At 40.4% G+C, this 13,748-nt stretch overlaps 1 protein-coding gene across 4 annotated transcripts in view; it reads right to left on the reverse strand.

Moving 5' to 3' along the window:
- LOC116497222 (protein spinster homolog 2) overlaps positions 1-13,748 on the reverse strand; it is a 134,773-nt gene that overhangs the window by 42,967 nt on the left and 78,058 nt on the right. For all 4 annotated transcript variants that reach the window (XR_004254089.1, XR_004254090.1, XM_032200864.1 and 1 more), the window contains exons 4-8: positions 9,479-9,630; positions 8,795-8,861; positions 5,625-5,767; positions 4,286-4,438; positions 2,476-2,665 (exon numbers count right to left, since the gene is read on the reverse strand). Coding sequence is in view for 2 of the 4 variants with exons in the window: in XM_032200864.1 (XP_032056755.1) it covers positions 2,476-2,665; positions 4,286-4,438; positions 5,625-5,767; positions 8,795-8,861; positions 9,479-9,630 (705 nt within the window). In the remaining 2 variants the exon portion in view is untranslated. The remainder of the gene's footprint in view (positions 1-2,475; positions 2,666-4,285; positions 4,439-5,624; positions 5,768-8,794; positions 8,862-9,478; positions 9,631-13,748) is intronic.

The following is a 13,748-nucleotide window of genomic DNA, read 5'->3' on the forward strand; positions in this document are numbered from 1 at the left end:
GAGCCGAGAAAAGCCACCCACAACTTGTACCTTATCCTTTCCAGAACAAGCTGTTATCGTGGATCTTGAGATAAGGAGGGTAACCTAATTATCATGTTGTCCATCAAATCTGGGGTTTCCAACTTCAGAGTCAGAGAACAAAGCCTGCTGCATTTTAGACCTATGAGACTTATAACAGGTGGTTTTAACTGTAGAGGCACTGCTACACCATGCAAGCCTGCAGAACAGGTCTCCCAGTGAAATAAAAGGAATTAAACACTCAAGTGTCTATATGATTGAAATAACATTGAATGGTGTGGAAAAACAAGGGCTCATGTTTGAAACTTGCTTTGAAAAGTCAATTCAATTGATATATAGCACCACCATGGTAATACCTTGTGTTATGAGACATTGGTAGCTCCAAAATAGACCTGTTCTCTCAGTGGGGTTAGCACCTGTAACACTAAACACCATCAATAGCAGATGTTGTGTCACTTTTTTTTTTTTTTTTTACTTATATAAAGTTGTAGTGAGTTGCTTATCCACAGATCTCTTAACTTCAGGTGATTTACAATCATTAATGATCCAAGGTAAGTTTGTAAGTTGAGAATCCTCATTTTGCAGAGGTAAAACAAATAACTTACCCCCACCACATCTAGAATCTATAAAGAGAGTTCAGATCTCTGATTCCCCATTTGGTACTTTAACTAGGCTGTCTTATCTACTTTACATGCAATACTTTTCTAGCAGCAGAGAAAGCATATTTAGGGCTACAGAGAGACAGTGTTACCTGCAACAAATGTACGCATCAGCCTAACAGCATCAGCAAATAGGTGTATATTCTTTATACCCCCTCCATATGCAGATATAGCTTCCAATGCACATCATTGACTCTTTATTAGATTTACTGCTCATGCATCATAAAATAAACTGTTTCTAAGACTGGTTAAATGATACCATCTATATTTATATATTTACACAATGCGGAATAGTCACATGGAAATATGGAAGCTAAAAAGCTGCTGTCTTGAGAATTAAAAAAAAAAAAAGAAGCAGAGAGAAAATGAGACCAATAACCACCTTTCATTGTACATTTTTTGAAAACAGTATTTCCAGCTTAGAAAGGGAGGACTTTCTGCATAAAGAGACTAAGCACCATAAATGAACATGTCTGTCATCAGGGCTGGCAAAGGAGAAAATCACAGGTCTGACTGCACAAAGAAGTGGAGGGGAGGGGCAGGCAGGGGGATCTGACAGATCTCTTCTTTTGGAGACAGCTGGAATAAAAGGAAGGCTAATGTTTTGCCAACCAGTAACACCCTCTTACAGGTTGTCCCAGGTGGTCATTTTTCTGCTGATCATTGAATCAAAGGTTAGCTGTAGGCCATGCCATGAGCCAGAGGTCCTGACACTTCCTGAATAGCCAGAGTAGGTATTCTTGGTTCTGTGTTCATGTTTTTAAACTTCCATTCTTTCTTCTTGTGTTCCCCTGTTGTGATGGCAGCTATTCAAATACCTAGAAAATAACCGTGGCTACGCTAGTGCTAGAAATACAGAGAAGTGAGGAATTGCAATAGATGGTTTGTTTGATTAACTGTAAACGAATTCTCATTGCTTGCTGAAGTGTGCACTGCTGTGTGGAGACTAGGGTAGGCTTTTGGAAATTATCCCACTACTCAAACCATTTCAAGCTGTCCCTTCAAAAAGTTATCAAGCTTCCCTCTATTACACTGAAAGAGAACCTGAGAGCTGTTCAGTGTACTGGATTTCCACTCTTTCCTGAAAGCAAGACTAATACCTCATACCAGGTTATTATACATTATCTTGAGTTTTTCCTTCTCCCTTCACACTATTTGTCTGGAACTATCTGATGTCTTTTTATATCTTTAGGTTATAAATGCTCTGGTGGGACCATTGTTTAAATCTGCATTTGTGCAGCATCAAGTATTGTGTATTCCTGAGCTGTGACTAGAATTTCAGGTGCTATGGTAATACAGAAAACAACAACAAATTGAACTTACATGTTAATTACTGTTGGTTTGCAGCAAGCTACTTAGTTATGGAAATTAATGGTACTTACAAGTAGCCAAAAGCGTGCCCACAGACAAGTTATATTGTAATTACAATTTGGTATCACTGCTGCTACAAAACCCTTATTGTAAGGGAAGCTGCCAATTTTCCTGTACCAAACCATTAGGCAAGAGCAATAGCATTATGGATAGAGGTACAGAGAGAACAACCCAAAGGCAGGGAACTGTGAGTTTCTATGCAAGAGCTAAATGCCCAGGTCTAAATTCTGATGACAGTAAGAGGGGATAAACAGTGAAACACATTTTCCTTCCAAGCACATCTATACAGTGCCAATATGCCAAGGGGAAAAATGAAGGACATTCAGAGTGGGAAAAACATCGAAGCCTTCCTGCAGGGGACAATGCACTCAATCTTCTAAGGTGTTTGGTAGACAGAAGACTGACATATGCAAAGGATTATACTTACATAGGCTCCCACAATGCTGCTCTTGGCAGCAACGAAGATCAGACAGATGAAGATGGCTGACCCCAGCATGCCAACAGCACAGACAAGAGGATCAGCTCGCTGGGTTTTTAAGCGGCACCATTTGGTTGCCCCAGCTCCTGTGATAACACCCAGGAAACCGGTGAAGCATGTGATTGCTCCAAAGATCAAGCTATTAAAAAAAAAAAAAAAAAGAGAGAGAGAGAGAGTCAGTTATTTTTCTGGATTTTTTCTCCAAAATGGGGATGACCTATGAACAAATTAGTAGGGTAAACTGGCTGGTGAAAATCTGGATATTGGCTTTGCATGTTTAAAATAAAACAAATGAGCTACATCCTGAGTGTTTGTGTTTGCAGCACCCTTCCCCTGAAATTACGGAAAACAGCAGATAAAATTCAGCCTTGTACAAGGGCATTGATCAACATACAGAGATGCAGAGGGCTCATACTGCTTCTTTGTGTGGAACTTAGCTCCCTACAAAGTGCATTGTATAGCTAATTATGTACCAAAAACTCTAAGTAATAACCCACACAATGATCATGTAAGGGAAATCATGGACAGAGCAGGCACTTGGAAGCTTAAGGAAATGGAAACCTAACAAGACAACGAACACCAGCAATTTTCTAACTCCTTCCAGCCCATTTCAAAGAAGGCTGATTAGATTATTTTGCTGTTATAATACACATACAAAATGCATTTATTTAAATTCAAGAGCAGGAGCTGTCAAGGTTTCTCAGTATTGTATGTGCAGGACTCAGGCTACAGTCTTTGGCAACTACATGAAAGTAGCTCCAGGGTAGCTCAAAATATAGGTGTCATCAAGGAGTGGAAAACTTGTCTTTGTGAACAGCAGATGGGCAGTCTGACTGGAGCTGTATTTTCTGCTCACTGCATTTTTCAGAATAGAGCGAGGCTGCCCGCTGGGTGCTCTAGTCGATGGTACTCCAAACCACTAAGTAGTTTACCTGTGATGAGATTGTGTCAGCTACAGAAAGAAGGCTTTCCTAATGTTATTCTTCCCTCAAAAGCTAAAAAGCAAAAGAGCTGGCAAAAGGCAGTTTTTCATATCTTTTATTCACCTGGAGAAATACCTTTATTTTTTTGTTAGCATTTTATGCTCTGTGCTATTATGCTAAAGCACAGAACAATGAATTACTTCTCACAGCATATGTGCTGCAAGCTACATTATATCACTGGCTCTGAAAAAAAACACCACCATGTAACATCAAGCAATCCAAACCAAAGTCTCCCAGATCTTTGCACCATTCTTCAGCAAAACTCAGTATACACAGTAGTATACAGAGCGATGAAACACAGTGAAGTCCTCCCTCTCACAGAAATAAAAGCCTTCGGGGCCAGTTCCTGCAGCCTTTAGGGGAACCAGTCCAAGCCCTGAATTATAGCCACTACCTTGGCTACCCTGACATGCCAGTTGATTCCACTGCTATCATAGAAATCAGTATGGGTCTTAAGAAGCCTCATTCTCTCTCAGCTCTCCAACCATTTTTTGAGGCAAAGACAGCTGTCTCTTTTCTCCTTCTGTACAGTAGCCTGGGAACTAAGACTGAGCTGAGGTCATCACTTCTGCCTTGGTTTGACTTCATGCAATGAAGAAAAGAAGAGAAATAAAACCCAGTTTACAATCCCAGCATTTCCTATCATTGTTGCAAGGATCTACAGGAAATTACAGACATTCTAGTGACTTGACTCCATGGGACTTGCCTGTTTCCTCTGGTAAATAAGCCCCCACCCTCCCTCCCCCCTCTTTAAAGCAGTGGTGTATGAACCTCACCTATCTTTGGTGCCACAGGGCTGCGCATTGCAAGTCTCTGCAGTCTTCTGCACGACTTGTGCTCTGTAAAGGTAGAGAGGGATCCACATGCCGAGTGCCCCAGTGGCAAAAGAGACAGCTGAGGTGGCCAGTGAGGAGAACACATAGCTGCGGCTGTGGAGACACGAGAGGCAAAACCAAGAGAAGGGTTAGAAGGAAAACTGAAAGAGTGAGGGCACCAGGAGAGGACCCATTACTCACCTCCCTTTGCCAAGGGGCAGAGATAACACGAGGTACAAAGAAATGGAGAAGAAGAAGCAGGAAATATTTCTTCATATAAGACGTTCTATTGATAATAATGTGCTTAACTCTTCAGAGGTGCTTCAAAGGGACCACTTTTTTGGGACCCTTTCAGGAGACGATCAGTACTTAATCACTAAAATGTGATGTGTGAATTACAGCACTGTCACCATAATATCACCTGGTTACCCGAATTACCAGCTCCACCTCTCCCTCCCCATCCAAGTTATTTCCAGGTTACTATATGCTTGCTACTTGGATAAACCACCAAAATAAGTAATATAAAAATACCAATAAATTAACCATCACCACTTTTCATAGCCCTTTGACACTGTGTGACAACACCAGGAAGACATCCTAGCCAGCAGTTCTAAGAATGAAGGACACCACAGGTTTTACATCAGAATTCCAAGGTAACACTGAATTTACACACACAAATATTTGCACATTCAAAGGCAAGCATTCTGGAAGCAAGTGCAGCTGTTTAAAAACTCAGAAGCGTGTGATCTTTTATGCAGATATACAAGCATCCAACCACATTCTATGCACATGCAGTCACATGTGGTTATATATATATATTATATATATATATATTTAAATTTGCCATGTAGTGCAAGCTTTTGTGTATTTTCTCCTCTTAAATTGCTTTGGAATTGAACTCTCCACTCAGCAGAGTAGCTTTTTCAAGGAAGAAAATGGATATAAGGGACATATAAAAGGATATAAAAGGACATCTGAACAACAGTGGCACAACAATTAATACAGGAACACAGCAATTTCTACACTTCAAAAGCCTTAATTAGTCTGAAATATGAGCCAAACAAAGCAGACTCTTAGATCTGAATCTTGGAAAAGTTAGAGCAAAAGATGGAATTCATCTTTGTCATCACAGTCAACATCCAGTGAAAACGTAACTGTGATTTTCTTTCCTAGGCCCACACACCGAATTTTCTGCAACTGTGCATGATGCCACTTTCCAACCCCACAGTGTTAAGTACAGGCCATTTGATGTTCACATTAAGCAGTAGAGGCAAAGCATACGTCAGCAGGGTGTTCTTACTTTCTTATCAGTGCCTTCATGTCTCTTAGCCATGAGGTCCGAGCCTTCAGCTGTCCCCCAAGTTGTTCAACATTTCCTCTTTTAGCAGCGGGTACAAATATCAAGATGAGTGTCCCTGTTATCATTCCTAGGAGTGGAGATACCTGTGAGAAAGGAACAGGAAAATAGCACAGGAAGTCAGCAGTGTTTGATTTGACTAGTCAGTAAGAAACAGATTACATTAGTCTCATTTCAGCAACCCAGCTCTTTATGGCTATCCAGAATCTGTGAGCACACTGAGGCATCTGCTCCTTTCCTTCCTCCCTGTCATTCCTGGGACTCTCTTATCTCACTTCGCAAGCATGAAGCTTTGAGAATACTCTGAGGTAAGGCAGTCCATTTATTTGTGTAATTACAGTACCAAGATTCTGGGTGATGTTTAACTCTTTGGAAACCTGCACCCAACTGGGCTAAGAGACCAACTGATTTCTGGGAGAGTTTAAAAGCCTCTTATGGGCAATGAACCCAGGTGAAAGATTTCTGGATCTGGGGAGCATGTTGGTTTTGAAAATCCTTGCTTGACATGCAACCCTTTCTGTGGTCTTCCATCTAATCTGCAATGGTTTCTCATTTTCAGGCAGCTTTCAGTGATTACCTCAGTGTGCAGCAGACTAAGAAACAATGAAAATTCAAGCTGGAAGACAGAAAAATGACACATTCAAGACTTAGGTTTCCGAGTTTCCAATCCCTTCTGTCAATCACTAGACAAAAATGCAAACATTCTACAGTGTTTTACAAGCTATGAATGTGATTCTCGTTTTGACACTGAAATTCCATTATTGTTAGCATGGAAAATGGTTCTACTAGGAAAACAGAAACACGGACTTTCAGTGAACTATTATCTCTTCTGTACATGCCATTTTCAAAATAAAATTCCTGTTCCTAAAAATATGCTTCCAATAATAACCTGAAAATGGTCTTTACACATAGAGATATATTACATGCCCAAAGAAGACAAATCCAGAACTCTTCTAGGGAAGGTAATGGAAGACAAAAAAAAATATTTTAGAACTGGAAAGCCAGGAGTGTTCCTCATCCAGGGACAAATGAAGCTCAATACAGTACTCTTATCACAGTTGAACAGAAGACATAGCACTGTTAAGCAAAACAAACAAACAAAGGAAACGCTGGTATTTTCTAGAGCCATACAATTTCAAGTCTCTGATTTTTATCTGGAGGCTTACTCCCCTGACAGGATAATATCTGTTGATACTCAGCAATGTTACAGCAAAACACTGACATTAGTGCTAGATCCAGAGACAAAGTTGCCCCTAGCCAAAGTGCCCTTCTGCCTTCTTCAGCCCACTGAGTATTCCTGACCTCCTCCAGAGCTGGAGGCCACAGGGCATCACAGAGGGAAGCATCACGTTGGCAAATCTAGTACATCTTGCAGGAGTACAACGATTGCCAAAAGAACAGAGGCTCCTTTATGCTGATGTCTGGAAGCTTTCGACATGTGCTGTTTGACTAACAAAACTAAGCAATCCTGTCCTAAGAAACACTCACGGAAGTATGGAGCTTGTCTTACAGATTCCCACAGTTTCACACAGTCAGGGAATCGTGCATCCATGTGTCATTTACGGTGGAAATCAAGATCCCATAAGGGGTACAGCCTTGCAGACTGTCTGGATTTCTCAGGATAACTATGGAGACTTCAACCAAACAGAAAGGCACTAGTGATGATTTCTTTGTACAAACTAATTATTTGGATTTTACAGATAGAAGAGTGGTCCAAGATAAATCATTAAATCATACAACCATAGAATATCCTGAGTTGGAAGGGACCCACAAGGATCATGAAGTCCAACTCCTGGGTCTGCAACAGACCACCCGAAAATCAGACAATATGACTGGGAGAAGGGGCTTTGGAGTTTCTCTTCCCTTGTGTTAACCTTTGCTCAAAAGTTCATATTACCCTTAAAGCATTTCTGCTATTGCATGAGGCAAGCACTCTCTTGGTCTGAAGCTTTAGGTTATTAAACCTAATTCTTTTCATTTCAGGTTGACAGATGGAAACTCTCCTAGGTGCAAATGAACTGTTCACAGTGACTTTCCTGGCTTTTCTTACCTTTGCTGGACAGGCAATTGTCCGTGCCACAGAAAGGAACATTCACTTGAGATGGGAACCCACATATTTCATCACCTGCTGTTACAAATGGGGTTGGCCTGGGCTATATGAGATTCATTGTCCTCATGAAGTGCCAAAGCCAGAGAATGCAACTCACTGGGGCACATGCCACCCAGACTGACAAAGGTCAGAAAACAGTACTGCTGGGCTGCTTCCTGCCAGCTCTTTCAAGACATCTTTGTGTGCAGGATTTGTTTGTGCGTATGTGATTGGAATGTATTATCTTTTCAACACGTTTATCAAGGTCCCAAGAGGTTAAAGTAGAAGGAAACCGACTGTCTCAGGGCAGAAAAACAAGCGGAAACTGGAACAAAGTGTTTTTTCCTCAAAGCAGGAAGCCATTCTCAGAGTTTCTTGACAGCAAGGGCCTGAAAGACTGTGGAGTTGATTTAAGGCCAATGCCTCATCTTCCCAAACTCATCAAGAAACCATGGTTGACTGATAATAAAGTGATCGGAAAATTCTTGCTCCCAAGCAGGGAGAAAAACAAGTACAATGAGCCAAAACCACATACCTTTCCAATTTGCTTAGAGAATGCATCTGCTATGCACTTAATATCCACAGGCGTTAATCTCCAATCCTTTACCGTCTCTATATAACAGTGTATATAATAACAGGTTGGGGACTTGTGTGATAGAACTCTTCTAACACTGATCAACTGATACAGCTGTTATTAAGATGTTATTAAAACTGATATATAAGACTCAGTAAAGTTTCCTATGAACTGGCCCAAAGCCAGGCTAGTGCTTATTGAAGGTGAATTCAGAGTGTTCACAATGTGCAATTTTACAGAGGAAAAATAAACAAAAATATATACTTTGAAAAGAAAAAAAAAAAGCATTTTTAGGAACATTTTGAATTTCAAGCTATCTTTATCATTGAAGAACTGAAGGATTTGGAAAAAAAATATCCCAACAAGCACTTTTTGCTTGTGGAATAGTCAACGTTATAAGCTCAAAAATGGAAACCTGCATGTGAATGTCACACCAAGAGACTGGCTTACCCGCAATGCCCAGTGCCAGTCTCCAGCAACTTGCTTCACACTTGATCCAGTGATGTATCCCAAGCCACTGAAAGTGATGAAAGGATGAGAATCAGTCTGAGTTTTAATAGAGTACCACAATCACAGCTGTTCTTAAGCAAAGATAAAAACAGTCAAAATCAGTTGTGTGTTCTAGTTCTTCAGGGAAGAAACATGGGGGATGAAGAGGATAGCAGCTAATATGTAACTCTTCCCAGCACTGTTGGTCTAAAAATGCTGAAATCCAACGGAATATTGGACACTGATCTCAAGTTCATAGCTGACCTTTCAATCCACAGTGGATGGACCTCAAATTAATTGAAGCACCAATTCAGAACAAATATAATAGTATTCAAATTGATAGCTTAGTTTAATAATGCTCCAAGAAAGTCACTTAAAATATTTTGTTTCCATTCCCACCCAATTTCTGTAAAAAAATAAATAAATCCTTCCCGCTAGTTCCCAAAAGTCACACGTGAACGAGTAACAGGGCTAGAAAAAATAATTCAATTCCTGCAACTAATTAGTCACTTCTGACAATATTTTCCTGTCTAAATTGTTCCAACCAAAGACAGAACAACTATCATCTTTAGCAACTCAAGATTTGTGTGAGCTAACTTTAAAAGAAAAGCCAAAAGCAGATGAAAAAAGCATTATGTTACCTACCTGCCAAGAGGAATTGCAAAGTAGAAAACAGACAGCATAAGGGTCCTTGTGTTTTTGGTGAAAAGGTCTCCGATGATGGTTGGAGCAATAGTGGAGTAACTTGCTTCGCCGATGCCAACCAAACCTCGTGAGAGCACAAGAAGCCAGAAATACTGCAAAAAGAAATAAAACACCTTAGCAAGCGTCGCTTTATATTTTTGAATTCAGGATGGACAACAGTGAAAGCTGCCCAGCTAGGGAAATATAAACACATGTGAATGGAAAGTGATAACATTGTATGCATTTATTTTTTAAAACCTCAGATTCTTTTTATTTATCTCTTGCTGGGGATAAAAGGGACCATATATTTTTTGTGAAGATTTATAGGCATGAAAGAAAAGTAGCAATAATACCATATTGCACTCAATATGATTTTCTAAGACAGCAAGACCCTCAATTTATTTTCAGCATGTTAAATCTAATTGCCAGCAACAGTGCACTGACAGAGGGAGATTTTGGGAGGTGGCTGAGTATAACAAATCCTGCTTCTGGGATCCAGGGAAAGTAATACCTGCCGAGCGCAACCACAGCCTCCCCGGCATGCCAAGGGACGAGTTAAGACTGGTGAAATTCTGGAGGCTCTTCAAAGCTGCGCAGGAGTTGAACCCGCAATCTCCCAAACTCTTGATTTTCTCCATGATTAGAAGATACTGAATAAGGGAGGATTTCCAAAGGTGCTAAGCACCGACCTCTCCGCTTTCCTTGAAAAAAGCATAAATCTCCCCCTTGCAGCAGGAAGACAGACTAAGCCACAGCTGAACACTTCTGAGAAAGCTCAGGTTACAGTCTGAGCCGAGATGCACAGAGTTATGAAGAGATAAGACTTGAGATTTACTGTGAGCCACCTGAACACATGAACATCCGCGTGCTCAGCAACTATTACCACCAGATGAAAGATTCAGAGCCACACAAGGCAACTGAGCAGGTTACAAAAGCATTAAGCTGCCCAAAGAATGATGTGCCCTTCCAAGTAAATGGTAACTGAACAGAACAAGGAGAGGGGCTTCACATTCAGCACAACACAGCCTGAGGTGGATGAAAAGGAATTATTCATCTAATAGAATTTTTTTCATGGGCTGTTACCCTGTTTCAGCCAACATTTTTGTAAAGTGCAAGGACCTGATTTTCAAGCCAACCTTTTCTGGTACACCTGCAATTTTCTGGGTGCTGCTGTGTGAAGGCATAAGGCACAGTACTTTGATGCCAAAATGCTTGATACATCAGCACGATCAAGTTCTTAGACATCTGAGCAACCTGAGCTACACCCAGAAGTAATTGCAGGTGCAGCAATTAAACACCACTCAACTGCAGAAAACTGTATGTGCATGGAACCTTTTTCTACAAATGTAGCCTCTACAAATCCTAAGTTTACTGTTATTATTCTATAGATCATTTGTGAAGAACAGCAGGGAATGTGATATGTCCTTAAACATGAAAATACTTTAAGAATAACAAGCAATTACAGCGGAGTTGCAGGAAAATGACTGATTTCATGCCCTACAGCAAAACCTAAGCCAGAATACAGGTCTTTCATTCACAAAGATGGAAAATGCCATGCAAACATCAAGACACACACCTCAGTCATAAAGCAAACAAAACTTTACCACCAGCATATTTTCATTGTCTTCTGTACCGCAATCCCCTAGCTGAAAAATATTTCTTGAAAATTCCTGTAGCCACATAAAACAAATACTTTTGTGCACTCTTCACTTCCTCTTATTTTGATGTAAATCTTGCATCGATACCTATTTTCTGAGTGTGTACAAGTTCCTTGTTTGCTGGGAGGGCGTTTGCGGTGCTGCTGTCATTCATCTAACTCCCATAAGCAGCACATACGTAACAGAGATGTGTGGGTGTATGCAGAAAGGGCAATACTGTGACTCAAGTATTTAATTTATGCCAGTTGCCCAATGCTAAACCACTCCACATTACTACGGGAGTATGCTGACAATGATTGCTGCACAGGTACCCAATGTATTTGGAATGAGCAACAGTATTTATAACATACTGAATGACTTAGTCATGCAGAATTAGAAAGCAGGGGAATTGGAGGCTGATTTTGGTTTCGTAAGAGGTTAAGTCTTGGATCACAGAGAGTGTGACAGACAAAACAGTCATCTGTCCGTTTTGGCATGAGTATATGATCATTACACCTGTAGAATGACAAATTTGCAAATGCACTGGATGTTCCTCAAATTTGAAATACCTACATAAAAATGCCCCAGGTTTGTGCTTACCAGCCAGGAATCACTCCCTGATTAAACTGGACAGGGATTTCCTCCAAATAACGTTGTTATAAGCTTCCTGTCAAACACTGCTTAAAGCAGGAAAATTGTGGGAAAAATTCTAATAGTGGTAAAGAGTGACTTGGTTCCACCTATACTATTGAATCAGAATCCTCATACAATGAAATCATCTGCAACAAGTAATATACTTGTTCCTCTCCCCTAGTTCCTCCTCGATTCCTCCTCTCTGGCTTATCCCTTGCTTACACACTCCAAATATCTACTTACTATTTTAAATATATTCTCTGAAGAAAAGGTATAAAGGTATCCAAATTTACATCATGAGATTCTGACTTCAGATGGTAATGTCAGCAATCTGATAAAAACAAAATGTGCATAAAGACATAAATGTTATTTCCATTCTGAAATGATATATTCAGCACTATGGATAATACAGCTATTTAGGTGTAATGACAAGGCACAACATTAAAAATCTACAACAATACCAGGGAATTATAATTTATCATGTTGTGCCTTGTTTTAGAGCTCTGTAAGATTGCAAAGCTAGTGTCTGTTCTAATCTTTCTGAAACATCTCTGGATATTTGCTAGCACACTTTCTCTTGGTACCTATACAAAAAAAATATGCAATAATTTCAGTAAGCTAGAGCCTTCAATCTTCCATCTCTAATAACAGTTAGTGGAACATATGTTTTGTCATCTCTGAACAGGGACTGCTGGGTACCTGCCCCCAAGATTAAAAAAAAAACAAAACAGTCCTCTCAGAGAGAGGCCTAATCTTTTCATTTTTCATATAGGAAAAAAAAATACAAACAACAAAATGACTCAAAAATTCTTACGCGTGGTATATCCACGGATATACCATGAACCACTTAGAAACAGATCCCAAAACCACTATGCATGCAATGTAGACAACTGCTATTTTATGTGTGTATTTATATACACATACACCCATACGCACATGTTTTTCTCTCTCTTTGTATGTGAATATTACAACCGACATAAACAAATGGGAATGACAGATATTACTCATACACAGGAAGCTCCATTCTCCTCCATAGCCGGAGCAGGACACTTCTACCATTTCCTCTACACTACATTTTCCCCCAAGTACTTTATCATCTTTGCCTACCCCAGGACTCTCAGCAATTTAGTGAGACAAAAAGGGCTGACACCAGCCAAATTCTTCTCTACATTATCTGCCCTTAAGAGCAGCACAGGCAGCTAAGAGAGGGAACCGGTAAATGAATTTCACTGTTCCCCAAGCAGAAATTGGTATATATTAAGAAGCTTATTCTTTTCTGCATTGCTTTGGAGCTGTTCTGTAATTTGTTCATCTGAGCAAATACTTCTCACTCTGGCAGGAAAATTGAAAAAGACTTAGTGCGCTTTCAGCACCTGAGCTTATTCCATTTCTGAAGGTTAAGACCAGCAGGTTCAAGACTTCAGTGTCTTTTTCTCTGGGTCATCACTAGCAACTGAAGGTTTTTGAAACAGAGTTATTACAGCAAACAATCTATTTATGCCTTTCATTTTTGCTAACAGTCATGTCAAAGATGTCTGCATCTCTTTGAGAGCTGCCAACAACTCCTGGTTTGTAAAGATGCAATGGTTTTCTTTGAACGGGCTGTATGGCAGTAATACACTTCCCTGCCTGTGCTTCAGCTGAAAGTGTTGCAGAGAGGGTCACAGACACTGCCATGCTGCGGCAGGGCTCCTAGGTACCAGATCTGACCTCCGGCATGGATGTGGACAGCTGGAGAGGGGTTGTGGTCGGGACATCTGATCCATACCATGCAACTGCTATGAGCTCTGGGGGCAATTTAGGATGCAAAGGTGCATCCTAAAAAGTCTCTTTTGCCAACTTGTATATGCCACAAAATCACCAATTTACGGAAAGAATCATGGCTGACAGAGAATCTGAACTGCCACAGTCTTCCTGGGAATCCCCCTTCACGAGAGACCAGCACCAGAAACTAGTGCACA

The sequence above is a fragment of the Aythya fuligula genome, chromosome 20 (genome assembly GCF_009819795.1).
Source record: "Aythya fuligula isolate bAytFul2 chromosome 20, bAytFul2.pri, whole genome shotgun sequence".
NCBI lineage: Eukaryota > Metazoa > Chordata > Aves > Anseriformes > Anatidae > Aythya > Aythya fuligula.